A 21,171-nucleotide genomic window follows, 5' to 3' on the forward strand; every position below is an offset into this window, starting at 1 on the left:
CTGTGGCAGTGATATAACTACTACCATTAACAGATGTAAAGACTCGACTCAACGAAATGGAAAAGCCAAAACTATAAACGAATAACGAATAACGAATAACGAAATGGAACGCAGAAATGAAACAAAAACTATGCAAATTTTATATGACAGAAGAGAGAGACAGTGAGAGAGATAGAGAGAGAGAGAGAGAGAGACAGAGAGAGTCGGAGAGAGAAATATTTATATATAGAGCTAGGCTAGAGAGCGAGAGAGTTAGAGAGAAAAGAGAACCAATAAACGATTGTGTAGCTTTGGTGCAGCAAACGTAAAGCGAAACGAAAACGAAACGAAACGAACTGAAATGAAACGAAACGAAATAGAGACGCAGACAGAGCCAAAGACAAAGACAAAGACAAGCGACAAACGCAACTTAAGAAATGCAAATAAAACGCATGAGAAATGCGAAACGAATCGAACACAAAATTTGAAAATTTGAAAATCAAACTCGAAACTGAAACTGAAACTGGAGAAACCCTCCCGGGGATAAGAATAGACGAGTATATCATATCATTGAGAGACTTAAACGAATTGCAAGTCGTGGCAAATGCCGTTAGGTACGAGAGTGTTTTCGTATTATTCATGGATCTAGATCGAGAGCTCTTAACGTTTAACACTTACCGCTGCCCGCGGTGCGCTGCAGCACCGGGGATTGACGTTGAATCTGAGGCTCTGCGGGTGGTTCCAAAATGTCCCGATATTTGGATACCATCAGCACCGAAATGAAATAAACGATGGCCAGCGATAGGAATTGCGCTTGTTTCGTTTCCTCCTGTGGGCGAGAGGTATGGAAGAAAGAGAGAGAACGGATTATGTATGAGGTAGGGGCTATACAAGTGGAAATGAGACAAAACGGAATGTCAAATGAAACACTAGGTAACGTAAATTACAGCCGAGTGGCGTGCGGTGGATGGCGTGCAGTGGAACGATTGGAATTGGCACTTACCACATCGCGATAGATGACGGCCCTTAGGCGATTGACGTCCATGTCCTGGAGCAACTTCTCAGGATCCTTGACGGGGGATAATTGACCGGTGATTGACTCCACAATGTTCTGCAAGTATTGCAAAAGGAATACACGGAAAAGAGTGTTGTAAAGTGCTGTAGTGCTCCAAGTGAGACGGTGCTCAGCTTACCTTGGGCGATGCCTGCGCGCCGCGTATGAGCGCCTGCAGATGCGCTGCGCCGGGCACATCGCGCGCCAGGGCGCCCACGTTGTAGCGCGTGCGCTCCTTGCACTCGAGGCAGTTGCGCACGGCGCAGGTGCAGACGAGGCGCAGGCACTGGCGCAGGATGCCGCCGCTGGACATGTTCTTCTCGGCCTCCAGCTCGCCGAAGTTCAGCGAGGTGGCAAAGATGAGGACGTCGGCCATGTTGACTAGGCGCTGCAGGAAGGACACGGCCACCTCCAGTGGCATGCCCTGTGTGGGCTCCAGCACATCCAGTTCGGACTGAAAGAGTGCCAGGGGTTAGCTGGAAGATGTGTGGGGTGTGGGGGACTGCGGCACTTACATTGGGCGATGTGGCGCTGGCGAGCAGCGGCAGGAGTCCGCCGCAGGCAATGATCAGGTTATCAGCCAGCTGGGAGATCAGATGCACCGTGTTGACCACAAAGATGGCGTTCTCGCTCGAGTTGACAAAGTCGAGGACGCTCTTGGTGGAGTGACTGCGCCACACCTGGATGTCGGTCTCCAGGGAGAAGAGCACATCGCTCAGCAGGCGCTGGTGTATGTAGGACCATTTGAACTCCGGTATGCGGAACGGCGGACGGGTCGGTCCCGGACTGAACATGGGCCTAGTCGAGCCGGACTTGGACCGTTGCTGTTTGCCCCCCTCCACGCCGGCTGTGCCGCCAGCAGCTGCAACATGCGAAATACATTCGATCTGCTCTCCCCGGAGCATTGAGCTACCCCTCAACTTACCATAATGATTGCCCTCCATCTGAGCGGCGCCTTCTGCACTGACAGCGGACGGGGCTGCTGCCGGCTGCGACTGCGACTGCGACTGCTGTACGGCGTAGTCGTCGTCGTCGGCGTTGGTTGTGTCCTGGGCATCGTCCTCGATATCGGCCTCGGCTTCCGCATCCGCATCCGCATCCGCATCGGCATCGACGTCGGCATCCGCATCGGCTTCGGCTTCGGGCAGCTCGTCGAGGCCCTTGTGTGTATCCGCCTCGATCTTTGGCGTTGTTTGCGTCGTGGAGTCCACCTCGTTGGGCTTCGAGCGCAACGCAATCGGTGCCGACTCCTCGGACTTGGCCAGCGGCTCGATGTGCGCCGGCTGCTCTTCGGGGGTTGGTGAGGTCTGTGTGGTCTGCTCGGAGGCCACGGTCTTGACGGTCTCATCCACTAGCGTGTCCAGCACTGCATTGACAATGGCCGGCACTTCATCCTCGACGGATTCCTGGGGCTGAGCTTGTGCCTCGGCCAGATCCAGCGCCGTTTCGACCACCTCATGAACTATTTCCTCAGCGGCGGCGGCGGCTAAGCTTGCCTGCTCCTCTTCCACATCCTTCTCTGTCTCTGTTGCTGGCGCTGTTTCTGTCTCTGTCGCTCTCTCTGTCTCTTTCCCTGTCGCGGGCTCGGGCTTGGGCTCGGCTTCTGCGGCTGTCTGCTTTGTGGTTTCCTTCTGCACCTCATTGTTGTTGGTTTCAGTTTCAGTTACGGTCTCGCTCTCGGTCTGGGTCTGGGTTTTGGTTTCGCTTTCGATATCGGGCGCTGTCGCGGTTTCAGCTGTGGCTGAAGCTGCGGCTGCGGCTGCGGCTTTCGTTTCCGCCTCGGCTGCATCGATTACCTTGTCGATGAGCTGCTCAACAATGTCGCGCACCGCTGTGGCCACCACATCCTCCGTCGTGTCAGCCAGCTCGGGCTCTGCGGTCACCAGACCCGCCTTTGCCGTCGACTCCGTTAGCTCCTCGCTGCTCAGCATTGAGCTCAGCTCCTGCTCGACACTGGCTGCTGGCATTTGGCTGGAGCTGGACCTAGAGCTGGCGCTGGCGCTGGCACTGGAGCTGGAGCTGGGGCTGGAGCTGTTGCTGAGCTCCAGTTTCTCGTTGTTGTTCAGCTTGTTGGCCGCATCTTCAGTCTTTTGATTGGTGGTTGCTGCTGTGTTCGACGACTCCTGCTCCTGCTCCTGCTCCTGCTCGGAGCCCTCTGGGCCGTCTCTCTTCTCCAGCTGCGCTGTTGTGGCTGTTGTTGACTTGTCGCTGTTTATTTCATTAGCATTCACCTCGGCTTCTGTCGCTGTGGTCTCCGTCTCCTTCTCCTTCTGCTGCTGCTGCTGCTGCTGCTGCAGCTCCTCTGGCTCGCTGGTGCTGTTATTGTTGTTGTTGTTGTTCAGCAGATTCTTGCTGTTGAGCAGACTCACATTGTCCTGTGCCGGCATCTTCTTCTCGCTCTTGAGCACACCCTGCACCACCTCGTTGACAGCCAGCTCGATCTCCTCGTCCTTTAGCACCGACGAGGACTCCTGCAGCACATCGTCTACGACCATTTTGCAGTCATTCAATGCTGCCTCCGACACCTGCAGCACCTGGGCCACATGCCGGTCCACATCGAGCGCATCCTTGGCCGTCGCCAGCTCCAGTTCCTCCAGATCTTCTTCTATCTGCAGCATCTTCTTGAGCGCCGCCTGGCCACCGACAGCTGCCTGCTGCCCGGCCTCCTGCTGCTTCTCCTCCGAGGGACTGGGACTCAGGCTGCCGTTGCACGTGGCCGCCGCCGGAGCGCTTTGCAGCGCCTCATCCGTTTTGATTTGCTCATTGTACACATCCGAAATGTTGGCAATCACCGATTTGTTGACCGGCTCCTGCTGCTCAGTCGCCTCCATGGAAGCCGCCTCGGCTGGCTGCCCGTTGGCTGCGCAGGCGCAGGAGTCGGCAGGCGTTGCGGCAGCTTCTTCGCTCAGCTGCAGCTCCTGCGCGTCGACCTCGACGCTGTCTAGCTCCAGCTCCTCGGCCTCCTCCTCGACGGGTGGCACATCCTCCAGCGAGGCCACAGACACGGCGCTCTTTATAGCCGGAAGCTGCTGTTGCTGCAACTGCTGCTGCTGCTGCTGCTGCTGCTGTTGCTGTTGCTGTTGCTGCTGTTGCTGAGGTGCAACTGGGCCGTTCTGCTGCTGCTGCAGCTCCTCGCGCTCCCAGCCGCTGATGGTGCTGATGGGGCGGGCTTGACGCAGGGCGGGATCGGTGATGTTGTCGGTGCGCTGTCGCTCGTAGTGCTCGTACATCTGGGCGAACTGCAGCTTGAACTCCTCATAGGAGACCTTCGAGTGGACGATGGCCAGGGTGTCCACCCAGACGCGCCAGCCGCCGTACTCATGCTTGATGGCATGGTGCAGCAGCATGCGGAACAGCGAGTAGACCATGTCGCTGATCTTCTGCTCCTCGGTGTTCTTCGGGTGGATGTAGGCCATGGCAATGAGCCACTCCTGCCAGACGGACATTTGGAGGACGGTGCGACGATTCTCCCGATTGCTATTGCACAGCAGCGTCATGTCCTGCAGAAAGAGCTTCTTCACCTCGATCAGGGACTCGGTCTGCTTCGACTGGCGAATCAGCGTGGCGACCACCTTCAGTATCACTGCGCGGCAATTCGTTGGGGTTTGGGGTTTGTGGGGAATGAGTGAGGTTAGGTCATTGTCTCTTTACGAGCTGAAATAGAGGCTTAGGCTAGGGAATAACTCACTTGGATTCTCCAGACGGTAATGGCCCTCTGGCTCCGGATGGCGCGTGTACAATATCTGCTGTGATATGTGCTCGGTCATAATTTCGAAGAGCACATTGTATGTGGGCAGCGACAACGACTCCTCGTACAGCAGCAGACGCTCCGCTAATAACGTGTACAAATTGTGCGGCGACATGACATCGTACTTACGTCTACACCAGCGCGGGTTGAACACGATTTTAGAAGGGGAATAGAAAGCAGACACATGCAAAATTTATGAGCATGTGCATTACACGGCAGTTTGTCAAAGCGGAGAGGAACGGAATGAGAAGCAGAACGAGTACAAGCACGAGAGCGAAGCCCATGCGCCTCTACTCGCCTCTACGCGCCTCTACGCGCCCGAAGGCCCATTACTCAGGGCTAGGCTCAGCTTCCATTTCCATTCTCATTCCCATTCCCATTCCCATTCCCATTTCCATTACCCGTTAACCACAATTACCCCAGCCATTGTGCTACTTACTTGTGTGTGCTGCGCGAGAGGAAGAAGCCGAGCAGCTTCAGCGCCTGGAGGCGTATCAATTGACTTTCGGCCGCCAACAGCTTGAAGATGCTGCGCACGCCGTGCTTTACATCGAATGCAGGTACCATTGAGCTGGGGTGCTCCGACATCAACGAGATGAGCATCTGCAGTACATCGTGCAGATTCTCGTCCTGCGTAAGGGCAGAGGTAAGAACAAACAAGGGAGTTAGCTACCCGTTGAGGTTCTTTGGCTAACAGGGGTCTCTAGCTAGAACCCCAGCTAGAGCCAGGCAGTTGTCCCCTCTATAAAAGACTTCCCCAACGTCTTCACATCTTTGACTTGGGTGCACTCACCTCATGCATGGTGGTCAGATAGTTGAGTATGCTTTGCAATTCATCCTCCTTGACGCCATTGCCGATCATAATGAGCTGCTTGAGGAACAGCAGGATGTAGGCGCGTATGGCCAGGATGTCCTTCTGAGCCGGTCGCGGGCCATCTGCAATGGTTGAAATGATTTCCTCCATCAAAATCCCAATTTCCCCCAATTGCCGCTCCATCGTGAGACTCACCCAAACCCTTTGGTATGATGCCGCTCTTGGCACGCGGATTGACAACCCAATAGTAATACTTGAGTGTGTGAACTGTCTGGAGAACGGTGCTGACGCGCCGCACATTGCTGTAGATCTGAGTGTCGCTGAGGAACTCGGTGGCCAGGTACGAGTAGAGGCGTGCCTGTACATTGGCCGGCGTGTAGATCCACAGGGCTGGATTGAACAGCACGTGGTCGAGCAGCTGCCACGTGAGAAACGAGAAACAGAACAACTGCGACAAATTAGTCAAGTAACTTATGCTGTCCTCAGTTACGGTAGACTCAACGAAATTGCAAGAGATTGAAGATGTGGTGTGAGTGTGTGAGGGTGTATGAGAGAGTGTACAATCGATGGTAAGTTAGTTAGGTTGATTAAATAGTTGGATTAGTTTAATAAAAAGAGAGATAGATATAATTGATAGAGAGTGAGATAGAAAGAGGTAGAGTAGCACAAGAGCAAATGAGGTTTTTATTTTTTTATTATTTTTTTTTTATACATACGTTTACATGAGTTTCATGTTGATTGTTGTTGTTGTCGATTGATTTGGATAGGGTTGTTGTATGTATATTTAAATACATATTTTTTTTTTTTTTTTGTACATATATATGTTTGGAGGTTTGGTAGTAGTAGTAGTAGGATTCGATATATAGATACATATATATATTGAATAACGTTTACACATGCAGCAAACAGCAATCAAATTTGTCATAAAACATAAAACGAGAAATGAACAAACAAAGTAAGGAACAGTTAATATTTTGAATGGCATTCCAAAAGAACAAGAACGAGAACAAGAACTAAACTAAGCTTAGATCTAATTACGCTAGAGATTCAAAGTATTTATTTATATATAAATGATCTTATGCTTATGGTACTTTGGCTAGGCTAAATTTAATATTTAATAAATATTTGACTATAAATGTTTATTTGATTAACTAGAAATACATAAAATTAGATACGATGTACTGTGTATGTCAATGAGCGGAGTTTTGGGCTGAGAGAATCGCTCTCTTCTTCTTCTGAGCTCTGTAAAAACAATGATGAAAACAATGATGATTTATGCCAGAAAACGAAATCCTTCAATTCGCTGGCTTTCAACTGCGACTGTCCTGAACAGAAAACGTTTCCATTACTATCGACTTATAATGCAGTTTATATATGCACTCAGCCATTTTCATATGATTTCCATTAAACATGTGCTTGGGCCAGCCAACAGATAGTTAAATTATAAATTTCTATAGCGCCTAATTGAATTTATTTAAATCGTTTCAAATTGAAAAAGTTGCAATTGCAATGAATTGCAATTGTTTTAATATTCGACATCTGCGCCAACTTTTGGGAAACATTGGCCGAAATTTTAATTGTCAAAAATACAGACAAACACACAAATAAATGTACAGTGTACACATTTATGTATATATGTATGTGTACATAGATGTATAAACGGATGTGTGTAGATGCATGGGATATGTTCACACATGACTTGGCTTATGAGGGCCAGCAGCACTTCAATTCAATTCGGACCACTCTCCATGAAGTGTTCAAACTTTTTGGCGTGGCTCCGCTGCTCCCGTCGCCTCGCCTCGCGTCGCGTCGGTTGGCTTCGCCCGTTGCCAATGCCAATGGCTGCACAGCAAGCATAACAATGCAACACCCAGTGTGGTTCCGATCACGTAGCTCACGCCCGGCGCTGGTCCGCCCCCAAAAGGAGGCAGCCGACTACCGACAGAAGTTTCCCAATTAAAAACTGTGCACGAGTGTGAAATAATAAGGAAGCTGAGCACGAGGGCGAGCCGAGAGCTGGCAAAAGCCCCAAAACAACAGATTCAGCAATATGCAAAAAACATTTCGTGGCAAAGAGAGCGAGAAGTGGAAATGCCGAAAAAGGAAACTTTAGTTGCGCCTGGCGAATTTATGCAGATTTTAACCGAATATATTGTATATACACAAATGCAAACACACACACACATTTATATATGAATATATATATGCTGATGAGTTGCGTTGCGCGTTGCACAAATGAGCTTAAGTTGAACAAAGGTGTTAAGTCAACCGCCAATTAAACAAATTATAAAACAACCAACGTGAGAAAACATGAATGGAACATGAAATTGAATACGAATGCGGCGAACATATAAAACGCATTTGCGAGAGTTAAGACTAATGGGTAAACAATGTGGAATGAAAAACATAGCAACTGCTCTGGCAGTAGTAACTTTAAGCGAGTGCTGAGCGACTGTGGAACGATTTGGAATGAAACATCGATAATGAGTGTGTAAACTAGATGATGAATACAAAATATTAGAGCTATACAAATGATGTCTGTCAATGTAATGATATGGAACGATGTGGAATGAAACATCCAGAATGAGTCTGCCAACTATATGAATCAAATATATTAAAAGTATGAGACAATCAATCAATGAGTCTGAATGATATTACAATAAAATGGAACGATATGGAATGGAACATTAAGAATGAGTAAGTCCAACTAAATTATAAATACTATGTCGGCTGTAAGATTGATATATATCCAACAATGATATCTATTGATAAGATTACATTGAAGTGGAACAATGTGAAATGAAACAGCATGTCTAAAGCAACTACATATATACTTTGATATACGCCAAATGGCATTTACCTAAAATGCTTGAAGAGCTACCGACAATAAATATTTACATATATATCTTACAATAAAGTGGAACATTTTGAAATGAAACATCCATTGAGTCAACTGTACAAGGTTTGAAATTGAACAATTTAGTATAAAAGAACGTCGGGAAACATAAACGAAACAAACGCACACATACACACACATACACGCGCGCATACAGTTACGGAACAAAACGGAATGAAACGGAACGTAACGAAAAGGAACATTTATATAGTGTATACAATACGATAGTTCAGTAAAAGAAATTTGAGAATTGAGCTTCACCTGGTAGAACTGTTGTAGAGATTTGATATTGGTTTAAAGTTCAGTTGTTGTTGTTATTATTGTTATAGTTGTAGTTGTAGTAGTAGTAGTAGTTGTTGTTGTTGTTGTTTATTTGTGTGTTGATTGATAAGAAGCGTTTCAGATGCAACAATTTTGATCGATTGATTGATTGATTCGGATTGTCGCGAGGAACAGCATTAAAACAATACGAAGCATAAGTAAAATGAGCGAGTTTATTCGATGAGCGGGGGGAGAGAGCGGGCGCGGGTTGTGTACGTGAGTCAAAAATTCGTGTGCGGGAGAAAGAAATAGATAAATAGATAGAGAGAGAGAGAGAGAGAGAGGAGAGAGTGTGTGTGTGATAAAAAATATAGAACAGGAACGTATAACAAGTTAGAGTGGGAGAGAAATAGAGAGAGATATATAAATATTGTGAGAGAGCAGACAAAGTAGAAGAATTTAGTTTTAGTCGTAAATACATTTATGTCAAAAGCTTCTTCAATTTCTGTATTCTTTTTGTACTTTTGAGCTCTATATAGTTGGGCGAATCAGCTGGGTATAAAGCACATTTAAATTTCGATTAATCTTGGCTGGACTATCAAAAAGCATTAGCTCTTCGATTAACAGGTGCAGACATGACAAACATTTGGTGCATAAGCAGCGCAACAAAAGCGAACAAAATTTCTAATTGCTGGCCAATTGAAAGCAAAAAGTAAGCGAATTAGGCGCGTGTACAGTGCTATACAAAAAGCATGCAACAGTGAAACAAAATAAAGAAGGAAAAACGTGTATAGAAAAGCTTCGACTAAACCGAAGTCGTTGGGGTAGGAGATTGGATTGTGTCTCATATATTCCTCTTAAAGTTCATTTAAATATTTTCTTAATGAATTCTCTATCATTCATGCTTTCAAGCCATCCCTAACAATTTGGCTTTCCTTTACCATCTACGCTTTAAATCATTGAGATATATTTTTTTTGTTCTTGCTCTGGGTCTGTCGTCTCTTACGGAGTTAAGTCATTATTCCTAATTCTAGTTCAGATCATCTCACTTATCATTTTAGACATAAGCCAGCTTTAATTGCTCATTTTCGTTTTCCTACCAGCATTTGGAGTCTAAACTTGAGGCCTATACGAATATACGAATCACTATAAGATTAGCTAAGTTTGGGTATTCATTAAAGTATTTAGCGTATTTTCGTTAGTTTTCTTTCGCATCTAAACGAAATCCTATTTCCGATTCACCATCATGTGAATTACGAGCTTAGCCAAGAAACGGACTAGCGAAAGGGGAAACACATTCGAGTTGTTTTCAAGGCAGTTGCTATGCCATTTCTGGGTTTATGTTGTGCTAGGCAAATAAAGAGGCGAAGCGTTAATAAAAAAGGATAAGCACAAGCTGGATACATGTTGGATATATAAGTAAGTAAATGTACATATATACACACACACACATATACATATACATATGTAGCGGATATATGGCTGGGGATTAGTGCTAGAAGCGCGGGAGCTGCGGGAGTGTGACCAAAGCAGCTACAACGAACGAATAGCGGGCGGTGGGTGGCGGGTGGCGGGTTAAGGAGGGTGGCGGATAATGGGTAGCGGGTAACGAAAACAAGAACTTAATGCTGCAAAATTGTGTTGTATTTGATATGCTACGTTTTGTGTTTACTTTTTTGAAAGGATTACGCAGGCCCGTGTTCAACTGTGCGCCGGAGCAGCCGGAGCAGCCGTAACAGCAGAAGCAGCAGGCGCCAACATCAACACCAAAACAAAGAACACAAGAGCAACAGAAAGGCAAGACACGCATACACACACACGCAGTGCGATAGGCCAGACAAAGTAAAAGAAGAGAGATTAAGAGAGAGAGAGAGATAAAGAGAGAGAGAGAGATAAAGAGAGAGAGAGAGAGAGAGAGAGATAGTGAGACAGAGTGAATGAGAGAGCAGATGAGTCGCGAGTGGGTTTCGCATATCATTTGAAATTTGTTTGTCAAGGTGTTCAACATGCCACACAGACACACTCAAGAGCATTCGTTTCACTTCTTCTGCTTCTTCTCCATGAATGCGAAACATGAAAGTGGGACGTTGATAGCTTTATAATAAAAATTGCAAATCTGATCGAGCTGTAACTGAAAACTTATCAAAACTGATCGAACGTAAAAAACTTACAGCGCGAGGCATTTGTCATGCAGTCGTCATAGCGCGTCAACTTAAATCGAACTTAGGAACAGACATATATACATATGTATATATACATATACATATAATACATATACATAAATACTAAACGATAGAGACATAGCTAAAACGTAAATACAGAATAGTAACAATTAATAAGCATGCTTGCCAAGTCACAGCGGCCCTCAAGGTTCAATCGCATGCTATCGATGAATATCGGGTATCGATTAATCATTGTTAAATGCCTATCGATGCTAAAGCGCGCATTTCATTTGCCGATAATGCATCGTACACTGAATGTATTTGTATGCATCATCGTGTTTCGATTTACGTTCATTGTTAACATAGAGCGGCATATTTTGTATATCTAGTAGAGTCGTAGGGGCAAACAAATTCGTTTTGGGCCTTGCGCCCACTCACCTGCTTGAGCAGCAGATCGCTGTTGGCCGACAGGCACGTGACCAGGTACTTGGTCAGGTTGAGAAACGAGCCCAGTACCTCCAGTGTCAGATGTTCGCGCGACGATCGCTGCAGCATAAAGGATATCACGAGGAAGCCTCGATTCTGTATCATGTGCTGTTGCACAGTCTGCGATGTCTCCACCAGTTCGCAGATGAAGCCCAAGAGCTTTGAACTGTGAAGCGAGAAAGTAATATGAAATTAAAATTGATTGCATGTCGGATTGGAACACGTGAGAATGGAACAGAAACGAGTGGAATTGAAACAGTAAGCATTACAGAACGTATATTGCTAGTAGAACAAAAAAAAAAACATTACAAAGGAAATTATAGCTATGCGTATATCTTAAAGGAACAAGTGGAAATAGAACGCTAAACATTCTAAGCGAGTATTGATTTACGGGCAATGGTCTTAGGGATCATGAAATTTAAGTATGAAATACATAATGCAGAAACAGAGTGGAACGAATGAGAATGAAACGCATTTCATATTGCAATTTAAAGTAATGACAAAATAAAATCAAATTAATTTGAATGGAATGAAGCATGACAAAGTATGAAACGATTGAGAATGAAGTAATAAATCAATACGTGAAACGAATGAGACTAAAACGAAACAGAAGTTAGCAAACCGAATGAGAATGAAATATAGTTGTTATCAAAACCACTGCATTTACACTGAAATCGTTTACAGACCAAGAAACAAGTGAGATTGGAACATAACCTACCAGAGCGTCGGATCTCGCTTGATATCGCTTATGCCCTCGTGCGCCATGTCCAGCTGAGAGAAGAGCGGAAACAGCACCTGAATGCCGCCAATCGAGTTGAGTGTGCAGTGGATGGAATGCGTGACGACCGCCTTGACGTCCTGTTTGAAATGAAACCAAAACGAGATGAAAATCAATGTTATGATTCAAGAGATATTCTCAATGCTCGAGCTCTGCCACATCAGCGACTCTAGACTAGACTCCAGATATTATAGATATTCCGCTGAAGTGTGTTTGGTCGTTCGATTTCCCACTGAAATGACTAATCTTATGGCGATTGCTTGGACGGAAATTGGATTGTCTATTGATAAACCATTTTTCAGCTGGCAATTTGCGTAAAGTTCGGGGCATAAATTTGCGCTTCTTTCAGTGTTTATCGATTAAATTGGTTTTTGTGCGCCCCAGCACCACTGTGCGCCCTCTGAGGATTCTCCGGCTGCTGTGGCGAGGCATGGGCTCGCTATGGGCATGTCTTGGGGTCATTTCGATGGCATTTTCGTCGCGTTGTCGTTGTTGTGGTTGGTCTTTTATGATTTGTGTTGTTTGTACAAGAAATTACTACAAAATTTATTGAATAATTTTGTTGCCAGCTACAAGCACAACGGACTACAGTGGGGTGGCCGCAGCCGTGCCAGCCAGCTGTTAAGCATGATAAGGCCCGAACGGAACGGAATGGAGCGGAGCGGAATGGAAACCTACAGAGGGAGGCGGACAAAGATTGTACCTAATAAGAAATGCCAAAGCATGCGCTTGAGTCGTAAAATGCTGCCTGAAATTTATGTGGTGCCTGCTCTCAGTATGTATGAGTGTGTTCTGTGTGTGTGTGTGTGTGTTAGTCTTTGGCCTTGGTATGCAGCAGTGTGTCTTCGAGCTTTGGAATGGAATGAACTAAGGCGAAGTGAACTAGCTACGGCTATGTACATTTACGTATACGAAATAAGTTGGGGGACTTACTCGTATATTCCTGCCGTTTACACAGGCCCAGCTCAAGGGGATTGTGTGGCATGGCCAGAGCATATATAGAGAGTGTGACTCTCTCTGTGTCTGTGTGTGTGTGTGTGTTTACTTACCTGCAGCATCAGCGCGTGCGGTGTGTGTACAAAATATGAAACATTTCCTTTGGGGGAAGACTGCAAACAAAGTTGACCATCGGTTGCCACCGGATTGTACATGAAGACAATGGCATTCGATAGTTTGCCATCGTACAGCACCTGCAGTGTGAAAGAGATAAACAGAGAGAGAGAGAGAGAGAGAGAGAGAGAGTAGATTGTTGGCATTAGTTAGGCACTGCTTTCAACAAGTCATTCGTAGAGCTCGGCTCCTCTGAGGCTCTGAACCCGGCAAATTATTTCCGGTCATGCTGACAATTTACTTTTGCTTTTGGCCTTTGCTTGAAGCGAGGAGCGAACAGCACAAATAGTTCTATATATCTATATATATATATATATAGTAGGTATATATACAAGTAATATAAAGTACTCTTATATACTACAGCTTACACATAATGTACAAAATATCTATAGACACACACATATACACAGAGGTGTGCATGTATGTGTGTATATAGCAGACGAAACACACACTAAAATATTGCTCTTGTTACACATTAGCCGTGGCTGGTCTGCGTTGGCATTTGGCTCTTACTGTTCTCTTGTTGTTGTTCTTGTTGTTGTAGTTATTTTATACACTTTTTTCTTATATATATATATATATATTACTTTTTTCAAATTTATTTTCGCTGGTTTTTAGTGCAACTTTTTTTGTTGTTTAGCTGGCGCCGTCATATGAGGCGTATGCGTAATATTCTTGCAGCGGCTGCTGTAGCGTTTTAACAGCGTGAGGTGTGTGTGTGTGTGTGTGAATGTTTTAAATATACCTATATAAGCAAACAGGTACATGTGTGTGTGTGTGTGTATGTGTGTGTGTGTGGGTGGGCGTGTAAGCTGTGCGTGTGAATTCGCTGGCTGCATAATTTGCTGCTAAAAATACTTCTTTGCGTTGACATACAAAAGAAACAAAAATGAGCGAACAAGAGAATGAAAAAACAAAGAAAACTATGAAAAATGTAAGCAAGAAATGCCATACAAAATATCCTCTACATATATATATTTTTTTCTATACTTATATTGAAAAGTTTTTGGTTTATAAAATTGACGCTGAGCCAAGCGCTGGCTCGCTCGCTCGAAGTGCAATTTATGTGGCTCAAATTGAATTGTTTCAGTTCAAATTGCCGGAAAAATATGTTGGAGAAAAATAACTGTGAATGAAAATCGCAGAATTTCACGAGGCTGGCCTTGGCTGTGGTCGGTGCGATTCAGAAGGTCATGGAACTCTTTTATAAACTATAGAAATAATGATACGGCAAATAATGATAGTGATAATAATCTAAATAAATGATAATAATTTATGAAAGAAAAAATTAAAATTATAAAGTTAAATTAAATTATTAAATAAATTATTTTTATAGATGACTGAGATAATTTGTTTTAGCTGAAGAGTATTTCGAGCAAGCTTAAAGGTTGTTTGGAAAATTCAGTATAAAAATGAATGTGAATGTGAATTCTTAAAAACATTTAAAGAAGTTCGCTTCAATTGATGGAAACTCAAAGCAGTCGCTGCAAAGTAAACTATGGAAATATTGGAATTTCGGTATTTTAGAAGGAAGAAAAAATCTAAGCCCAGAAGGTGAACGAAAAGAAATAAAAGAGATTAACTTAACCCCTCAAGACCTGTTCGATCGTGTCTTGACCTAAACAACTTCCACATATTAATGATGACGCAAGTCTTACAGATTTTTACTAAGCCCTACGATCCCCTTCTTCCCCTAAGATGTGCAATGTTAGCTTATCTAACTTTTTAGCTACTCATAAAAAAGGAAAGCAGTCAAGATGGGGGATAAAACTTTGGACTGAAACCGAATTAGTTTCGAAATCGAGCTCAGAGATGCCCAAAGAGGTTGGACTAACCTATTCCTAGTTCCCATTTAGGCTATTCCCATGAGTCTCACTCTGATCCTGCCTTCCTCATGCATCATTCGAGTCAAATTCTGCTTCTTCTGCAGCCTAACATTTCCTTCGCCCCAGCTGTTAACCCATTTCGCGCAGAATCTTTCTTAACCACTTGACCCATTTGGGTAGTTTTTGCTGTTTGCTACTTGCAGTTGGGTCCACGAATGACCCGGCTGAAGCAACAGCAACATGGAATAGCTTTCAAGACAAATGCACTTCATAGAGGCAAGCTTGCGCTATGCCATAGCCATAGCCATAATAAATAATAATAATCATAATCATAATCATAATCATAATCATAATAATAATAGTAGTGAAAGTGCGAGCCAAGTCAACTGAATGGAATCGGGCAAAGAAATTGCGAGGAAATGCAGCAGGAGCCAAGACGGAGTCAAGGAATAGCTTCTACCGTTCCATAGATTCCAAAACAAATGCTGCGAGCTGGCAACGCGGCGCCGAGGCGGTCTGGGGTGTGGGGTCTTCATATTATAATGGAAAACAACAACAAAAAGATTAACAAAAACGAAATAGGAACAAAAACCAGAGCAAGAAGTACGACTAGAAGAAATGCTTCCACATTTGCAGTTGTAGTTGCCGTCGCCGTTGCAGTTGCCGTTGCCGTTGCCGTTGCCGTTGCAGTTACCGTTCGCATTCCTCGTTCGCTTTGTCTTTGCTCTCGTGGCAGGTGCGCTGCGAAGTATGCAACATTTATTTGAAAGCCCTGCGCCGCGCATTGTTGCCAACGCAACTCCAGCGCCACGGTCCACGCCCACCACACCCGCCACGCCCAATGCGCTCAGCTCGTTCACTATGGGAACCGCCCTTAAAGGCGGCGGCGCACTTTAAAATTCTACACAAAATTACAAACATTTTCATAATTACGATTCGCTTCGGGGCTGGGGCAGGCCTTTTAGGACTTGAGCTGGGATTGGTGTTGGGATTGGGGCTGGGTGCTGGGTGCTGGGTGCTGGGGCTGGATGCCGGGGCTGTTTGCTTGCCACAGTTGAGAATTCAATAGAAGAGCGCAAGCTGCGCTTCAATGAATGGGAACATTTTGATTGGCTTTGAAGTTTAGTTTTTAGTCCAAGAGCTGCCGAGTGTGCGATTTGTGTGTGGGGGCTGCGGACTGCGGGCGTTCGAGGCCGTTTGCAGAGATTGTGAGGGCGGCTGGGAGTCGGCATCGGCTTGTATTCAAAACGATTCGATGCGATTTGATTCGATTTGATGCGATTGGCTTGCGGATTTGGCAACGTTCAGCGCTGGCGACGCTGCAAACTTTTTAATTGGCGTAACGCCCAACCCAACCCCAGCCCAGCTTAGCCCAGCGCAGACAGAGGCGTAGCTGGGGGCGACGACGATGGGGCCAGTGGGTGCACGGGTGCGCATGAGTTGGTTTGTAGAGGCACAAGCATTTGGCTAAGCTATCTGCCATCATCATGTGATGCAGCATTCAATTTAACACGAAAATTAAAAAAAAAGACCGAAAAAAAAAAAACAAAATAATTATAAGTTAATGAAAATAAACAGAAAACGAAAGTAAACAAGTATTCAATGATTCAATGATAGGTGAAAAAAAATATATATATGTATATAAAAAGATGTGAGATAATTAATAAAAATTTTAAAATAAGTAAAAGTGGTAAAAAAAAATTAAATAAAAAATAAAATATATATGAATATATATGAAATAAAATTAAATAATAATAAGTAATATAGAAAATAATTAAAGACTGACAATTATCTAAAATTAAATCTATATAAAAATATAAATATATATTGTATGATATTATTATTTTATAAAATTAATTTTTCATAAATAAATAAAAATAATATATAAATAAATGGTTTTTAAATGAATGCTTGTGTGATGTGAGATAATTAAAAATAATTTTAAAATAAGTAAAAGTGCTAAAAATAAATTAAATAAAAAATAAAATATATATGAATATATAATTAACAATAAAAATGAAATAAAATTAAATAATAATAAGTAATATTGAAAATAATTAAAGACTGACAATAATCTATAATTAAATCTATATAGAAAAATAAATATATATTGTATAATATTATCATTTAATAAAATTAATTTTTCATAAATAAATAAAAATAATATATTTATAAATATAAATGGTTTTTAAATGAATACTTGACTACTTGATGATATAAAATGTAAAAATATGCATTATAAATTATTTAAAAAAATAATAATTCAAAATAAAAATGTAAAAAATGTAACAAATATAATATATTAAATTAAAAATGTACAAATGTATTTGTATAGCTAAACTTAAATGAGAAATGCATTTCAAAGTAAAATGAAAATAAATAAAACTTGCTGATGATTGAAAAGAAATAAAATATTTGCTTACAGCTTTGAGCTGGTTGATCTCCTCAGTGTCGCCGGCGATGGCAGCGGCGCCGGCCACGCCCATGGAGCTCAGGCTGGTCAAGCTGGACATGCGACGCAGCTGGTCTGCCCCGCCCAGGTCAAGGGTGAAACGATAAACGTAAGCGGATACGGAAACGGAAACGGAAACGAAAACCGACAAACGATAAAACATAAGAATCGAAAATCGAGAGCCAATCGCACACATAAAAATCATAAATACCAAAAGAAGCATTTCCAGTGGGCAAATGGCCAAGCGGATCATCCGCACTGTGATTGTTGCTACTGTTGTTATTGTTGTTGCTGTTGTTGCTGTTGTTGCTGTTTGATTGTTGTTGCTGCTGTTCGGTGTTGCTGCTGCTGCCATCGTTGGGCGTGCCAGGGGCGTTTGCCGCTGCAGCTGCTGCGGCGGCAACAGCTGCCGTTGCCGTTGCTGTTGTTGTTGTTGCTGCTGCACCTGCAGCAGCACCTGCACCCGTTAGCGATGCCAAGGCAACTGCATTGCGTGCGGTGAGCACCGCTCGTATCTTGACAAAGGCCGCGCTCAGGTCGAGCCGCTCGTCGGACCAATCGATGGCGCTCGCCTCCTGCTCGGCGGCGAGCGTTTGGAATTGCAGCTGCAACAGTTGCTGCTGCTGTTGCTGCAGCTGTTGGGCGTTGTTGTTGCTGCCGCTGCCGCTGCTGCTGTTGTTATTGTTGCTGTTGCTGCTGCCACTGCTGCTCGCTGCGGCAGCATCGCCGCCCACCAGCAGCGCACCACCCAAACTGCTTGTTAGTTGAAAGTGACTCACCCGCTTGTGATTGTCCGGAAGATTCAGATAGCACTCGTTATCGAAGCGGAATTGCGACTGTGTGTGTGTGTGTGTGTATTGGTGTTGATGTGTGTGTGTGTGTATGACGGACACAAAATTGGTGCGGCACGAGAACAAGAGAGAAGGAGAGAAAGAGAAAGAGAGAGAGAGAGAGAGAGAGCGGGGACAAGTAAAATACAAAAGAAAAAGAAAAAAGAATTGGAAAAAAAATACATGTAATTATTGTTGTCGTAGAATTTTCTCACAATAAAGAGGACAAAGGTGCTGCTGTTGCTGCAGTGCTGTGGTTCAGTTGGCGGTGCAGCCACAGTGGTTACGGTGGTGTACAGTGCTACGCTTGAGCCCAGCGGCGGCCACTTACCTTATAGCCCGGCCCCAGGCGGTGCATGGCACAGATCTGCTGTGTGGTCAGCGCCTCGCTGAACAGATAAATCGCCGACATTTGGCCGCAGAAGACGCGCTCCTCGTCCAGCTCGGGCGTGGCGCCAATATAGCACTTGTCAAAGGGCTACACAGAGAGAGAGAGAGAGATAGAGGGAGGGAGTGAGTTTCGGCTGTTGTTGTTCACCTTCCTCGCCTCTACTTACATCGTTTGTGGAAACAAACCAGGCCATTTCAGTTGAAGACGCCAGTTGTCCATTTACGAGGCACTTGATTTCGCTTTTTGTCCAACGATTGTATATGTACACAATGGCAATCATATACCACTGAGAGAGCGAGAGAGAGCGAGAGAGAGAGAGAGAGATAGCAATAGTTTAAGAAAATGTTTGCTTAACAATATGCCATATAGAGTTGGTTTTCTATCTACTAAAACTTGGGGATCTGAAGGAAGTGTTCACACTCTACTCCTTGCTCGTTGGCTTTATTTAATGTACGCCATTTCTACAAACTGTCTATACATATATCAATCTATGTTTATATAATATACACCGTATATAATAAAATATGTGGAGACTAAATGATTCAATTTCGAGATCTAAATTAATAACAATATATATTCAGCTTAATCCTGCTCATGTATATATTCATATACAGTAGAAACCCGATAATCTGAAATGGCAGGGGGATCACTTTTTTTTCGATTTACACAGAAATTCAAGCTATTGAGAATTATTGAGAACGAATTTGTTTCAAAGAAATCGAATCTTTTTTCGTCTTATCGCGATTTTCGATTTAGTTAGGTACGAATTATCGAGACTCGACTGTACATATATATTGCTCAAATATTCATCAGTATATATCTATCGAACCCCAAAAAATATCATATTCAATATATCTGTATGTACATCCATATATCTGTAGATACATATATCTATATGTATTTCTAAAAGTATATCTATATGTATATCTATCCTATCCATCTATATCTATCGCACCCATAGAACTCTTCATGCTGTTACAGCTAGAGACTATCTATATATGTTACACATGCATCCATATAACTGTATATATGTCTTTATGTATATCTATATGCATATCTGTCTATCTATCCATATATGTATATTTATAGATCCCAGAGAGCTACTTGCAGCACGCAAAGATCTCATACTAAGCCCCTCTATGCGATGCTCATTCGAAAAGAGATCTATTTTTGTATATCTATATCTATATCTATCTGCATCCATATATCCCTCTATCTATCCATCTATATCTATCGAGCCCAAAGAGCTTTTCACTGCTCTAGCAGAGCTCGAGGAATTAAAAATTTCTTATATCCACATATATGTGCGTATCAAGTCCTACTGCAATTAGAGCACAACTTGCTTGGGTCTCACACACTGAGCCAAAATTAGATTTCAGGTATCTCTAATCCTGGCAGGCCGAAACTCTAAATTAATTTTCGCTTAACGCAAGTTTCGGCTCCTGTCGGAGGCGTCGGCATGTCGTATAAACTGGGCTCTTTATGTGCCGCTGCCAGTTTTGGTAGTTTGTGCAGTTAATTCGGGTCGCAAAACAAATTTCAATTGCTTCGGGCAGGTAATTAGGCCCTGTTGTTGGCCATTCGATGTGCTGTTAATTAAACTTTGGCAGACCCAAAATCACGCCCATAAATTGAAACTGGGCAGCCAGACGAGCATGTGGGTGGGTGTATGTGTGTGTGTGTGTGTGTGTGTGTGTGCTGTGTCGGTAGCTAATGGCCGTAATTCACAGGTGTAACGATTAGCTGCTGAAGATGGGGGACAAACCGGATGAGCAGCGGCACTTACCTTGCGTGGCTGGAATTCATATTTGACACAATGCTGAAAGCCCTTGCCCTTGACCTTCATCGATGTGAGGACCAGGCAGTTGCCCACAAAGTGGGCCGTATAGCCAACGCCCTTCGATGTCTTGAAGCTAAGATGAAGAGAGATATATAGAGAGAGAGAGAGAGAGAGAGAGAGAGAGAGAGATGAAGTGAGTTAGAGTTAGATATTAACTCGCGTGAAATATATATGAGCGCAATTAGTGCGTGCCACAATTAGTGGCAAGCGCAAGCTGTATCAGTTACTCACCAATAGAGGTAGGGCTTCTCGCGCTCAATGTTCACCGAGTTGATGGGATCCAATCGAAACCAGGTGGTGAAGGTGAATCCATTCTCGTATGGCCACTTGGCCAGCGGCGGCAGCACCATTGCCTGTGGATGAAGAAGAACAAGCAGAGACTTTAGTCAAATGTGCCACAATTAGCCGCACACAGAAACAGAAAGAGACAGAGATATATGCTCAGAGAGCGAGTGAGGGAGAGGCAGAGAGAGAGAGAGAGGGAGTACGCCTGTTAAATCTCAATTAGCAGTTGGTCAGTTTAAGTGAACCACACAAGTTCCTC

General features: G+C 44.0%; 1 protein-coding gene across 7 annotated transcripts in view; it reads right to left on the reverse strand.

Annotated features, from left to right (window-relative positions):
- The window catches only part of LOC6583696 (neurobeachin), a 105,293-nt gene that overhangs the window by 20,581 nt on the left and 63,541 nt on the right, over positions 1-21,171 (reverse strand). For 2 of the 7 annotated variants that reach the window (XM_032732023.2, XM_015161395.3), the window contains exons 5-22: positions 20,859-20,980; positions 20,574-20,700; positions 18,954-19,073; positions 18,728-18,874; positions 17,778-18,402; positions 17,538-17,641; positions 13,228-13,368; positions 12,119-12,258; positions 11,353-11,566; positions 5,791-6,013; positions 5,575-5,717; positions 5,221-5,411; positions 4,722-4,912; positions 1,959-4,616; positions 1,549-1,895; positions 1,173-1,487; positions 983-1,090; positions 658-808 (exon numbers count right to left, since the gene is read on the reverse strand). In XM_032732023.2, coding sequence (XP_032587914.1) covers positions 658-808; positions 983-1,090; positions 1,173-1,487; positions 1,549-1,895; positions 1,959-4,616; positions 4,722-4,912; positions 5,221-5,411; positions 5,575-5,717; positions 5,791-6,013; positions 11,353-11,566; positions 12,119-12,258; positions 13,228-13,368; positions 17,538-17,641; positions 17,778-18,402; positions 18,728-18,874; positions 18,954-19,073; positions 20,574-20,700; positions 20,859-20,980 — 6,067 coding nt within the window. Of the gene's footprint in view, positions 1-657; positions 809-982; positions 1,091-1,172; positions 1,488-1,548; positions 1,896-1,958; positions 4,617-4,721; positions 4,919-5,220; positions 5,412-5,574; positions 5,718-5,790; positions 6,044-8,752; positions 8,762-10,424; positions 10,578-11,352; positions 11,567-12,118; positions 12,259-13,227; positions 13,369-17,537; positions 17,642-17,777; positions 18,403-18,727; positions 18,875-18,953; positions 19,074-20,573; positions 20,701-20,858; positions 20,981-21,171 lie in introns of those variants that run through there. The other 5 variants (XM_015161400.3, XM_044011711.1, XM_015161394.3 and 2 more) reach the window with 5 other exon arrangements.

The sequence above is a fragment of the Drosophila mojavensis genome, unplaced genomic scaffold (assembly GCF_018153725.1).
Source record: "Drosophila mojavensis isolate 15081-1352.22 unplaced genomic scaffold, ASM1815372v1 contig_136, whole genome shotgun sequence".
Taxonomy (NCBI): Eukaryota; Metazoa; Arthropoda; class Insecta; order Diptera; family Drosophilidae; genus Drosophila; species Drosophila mojavensis.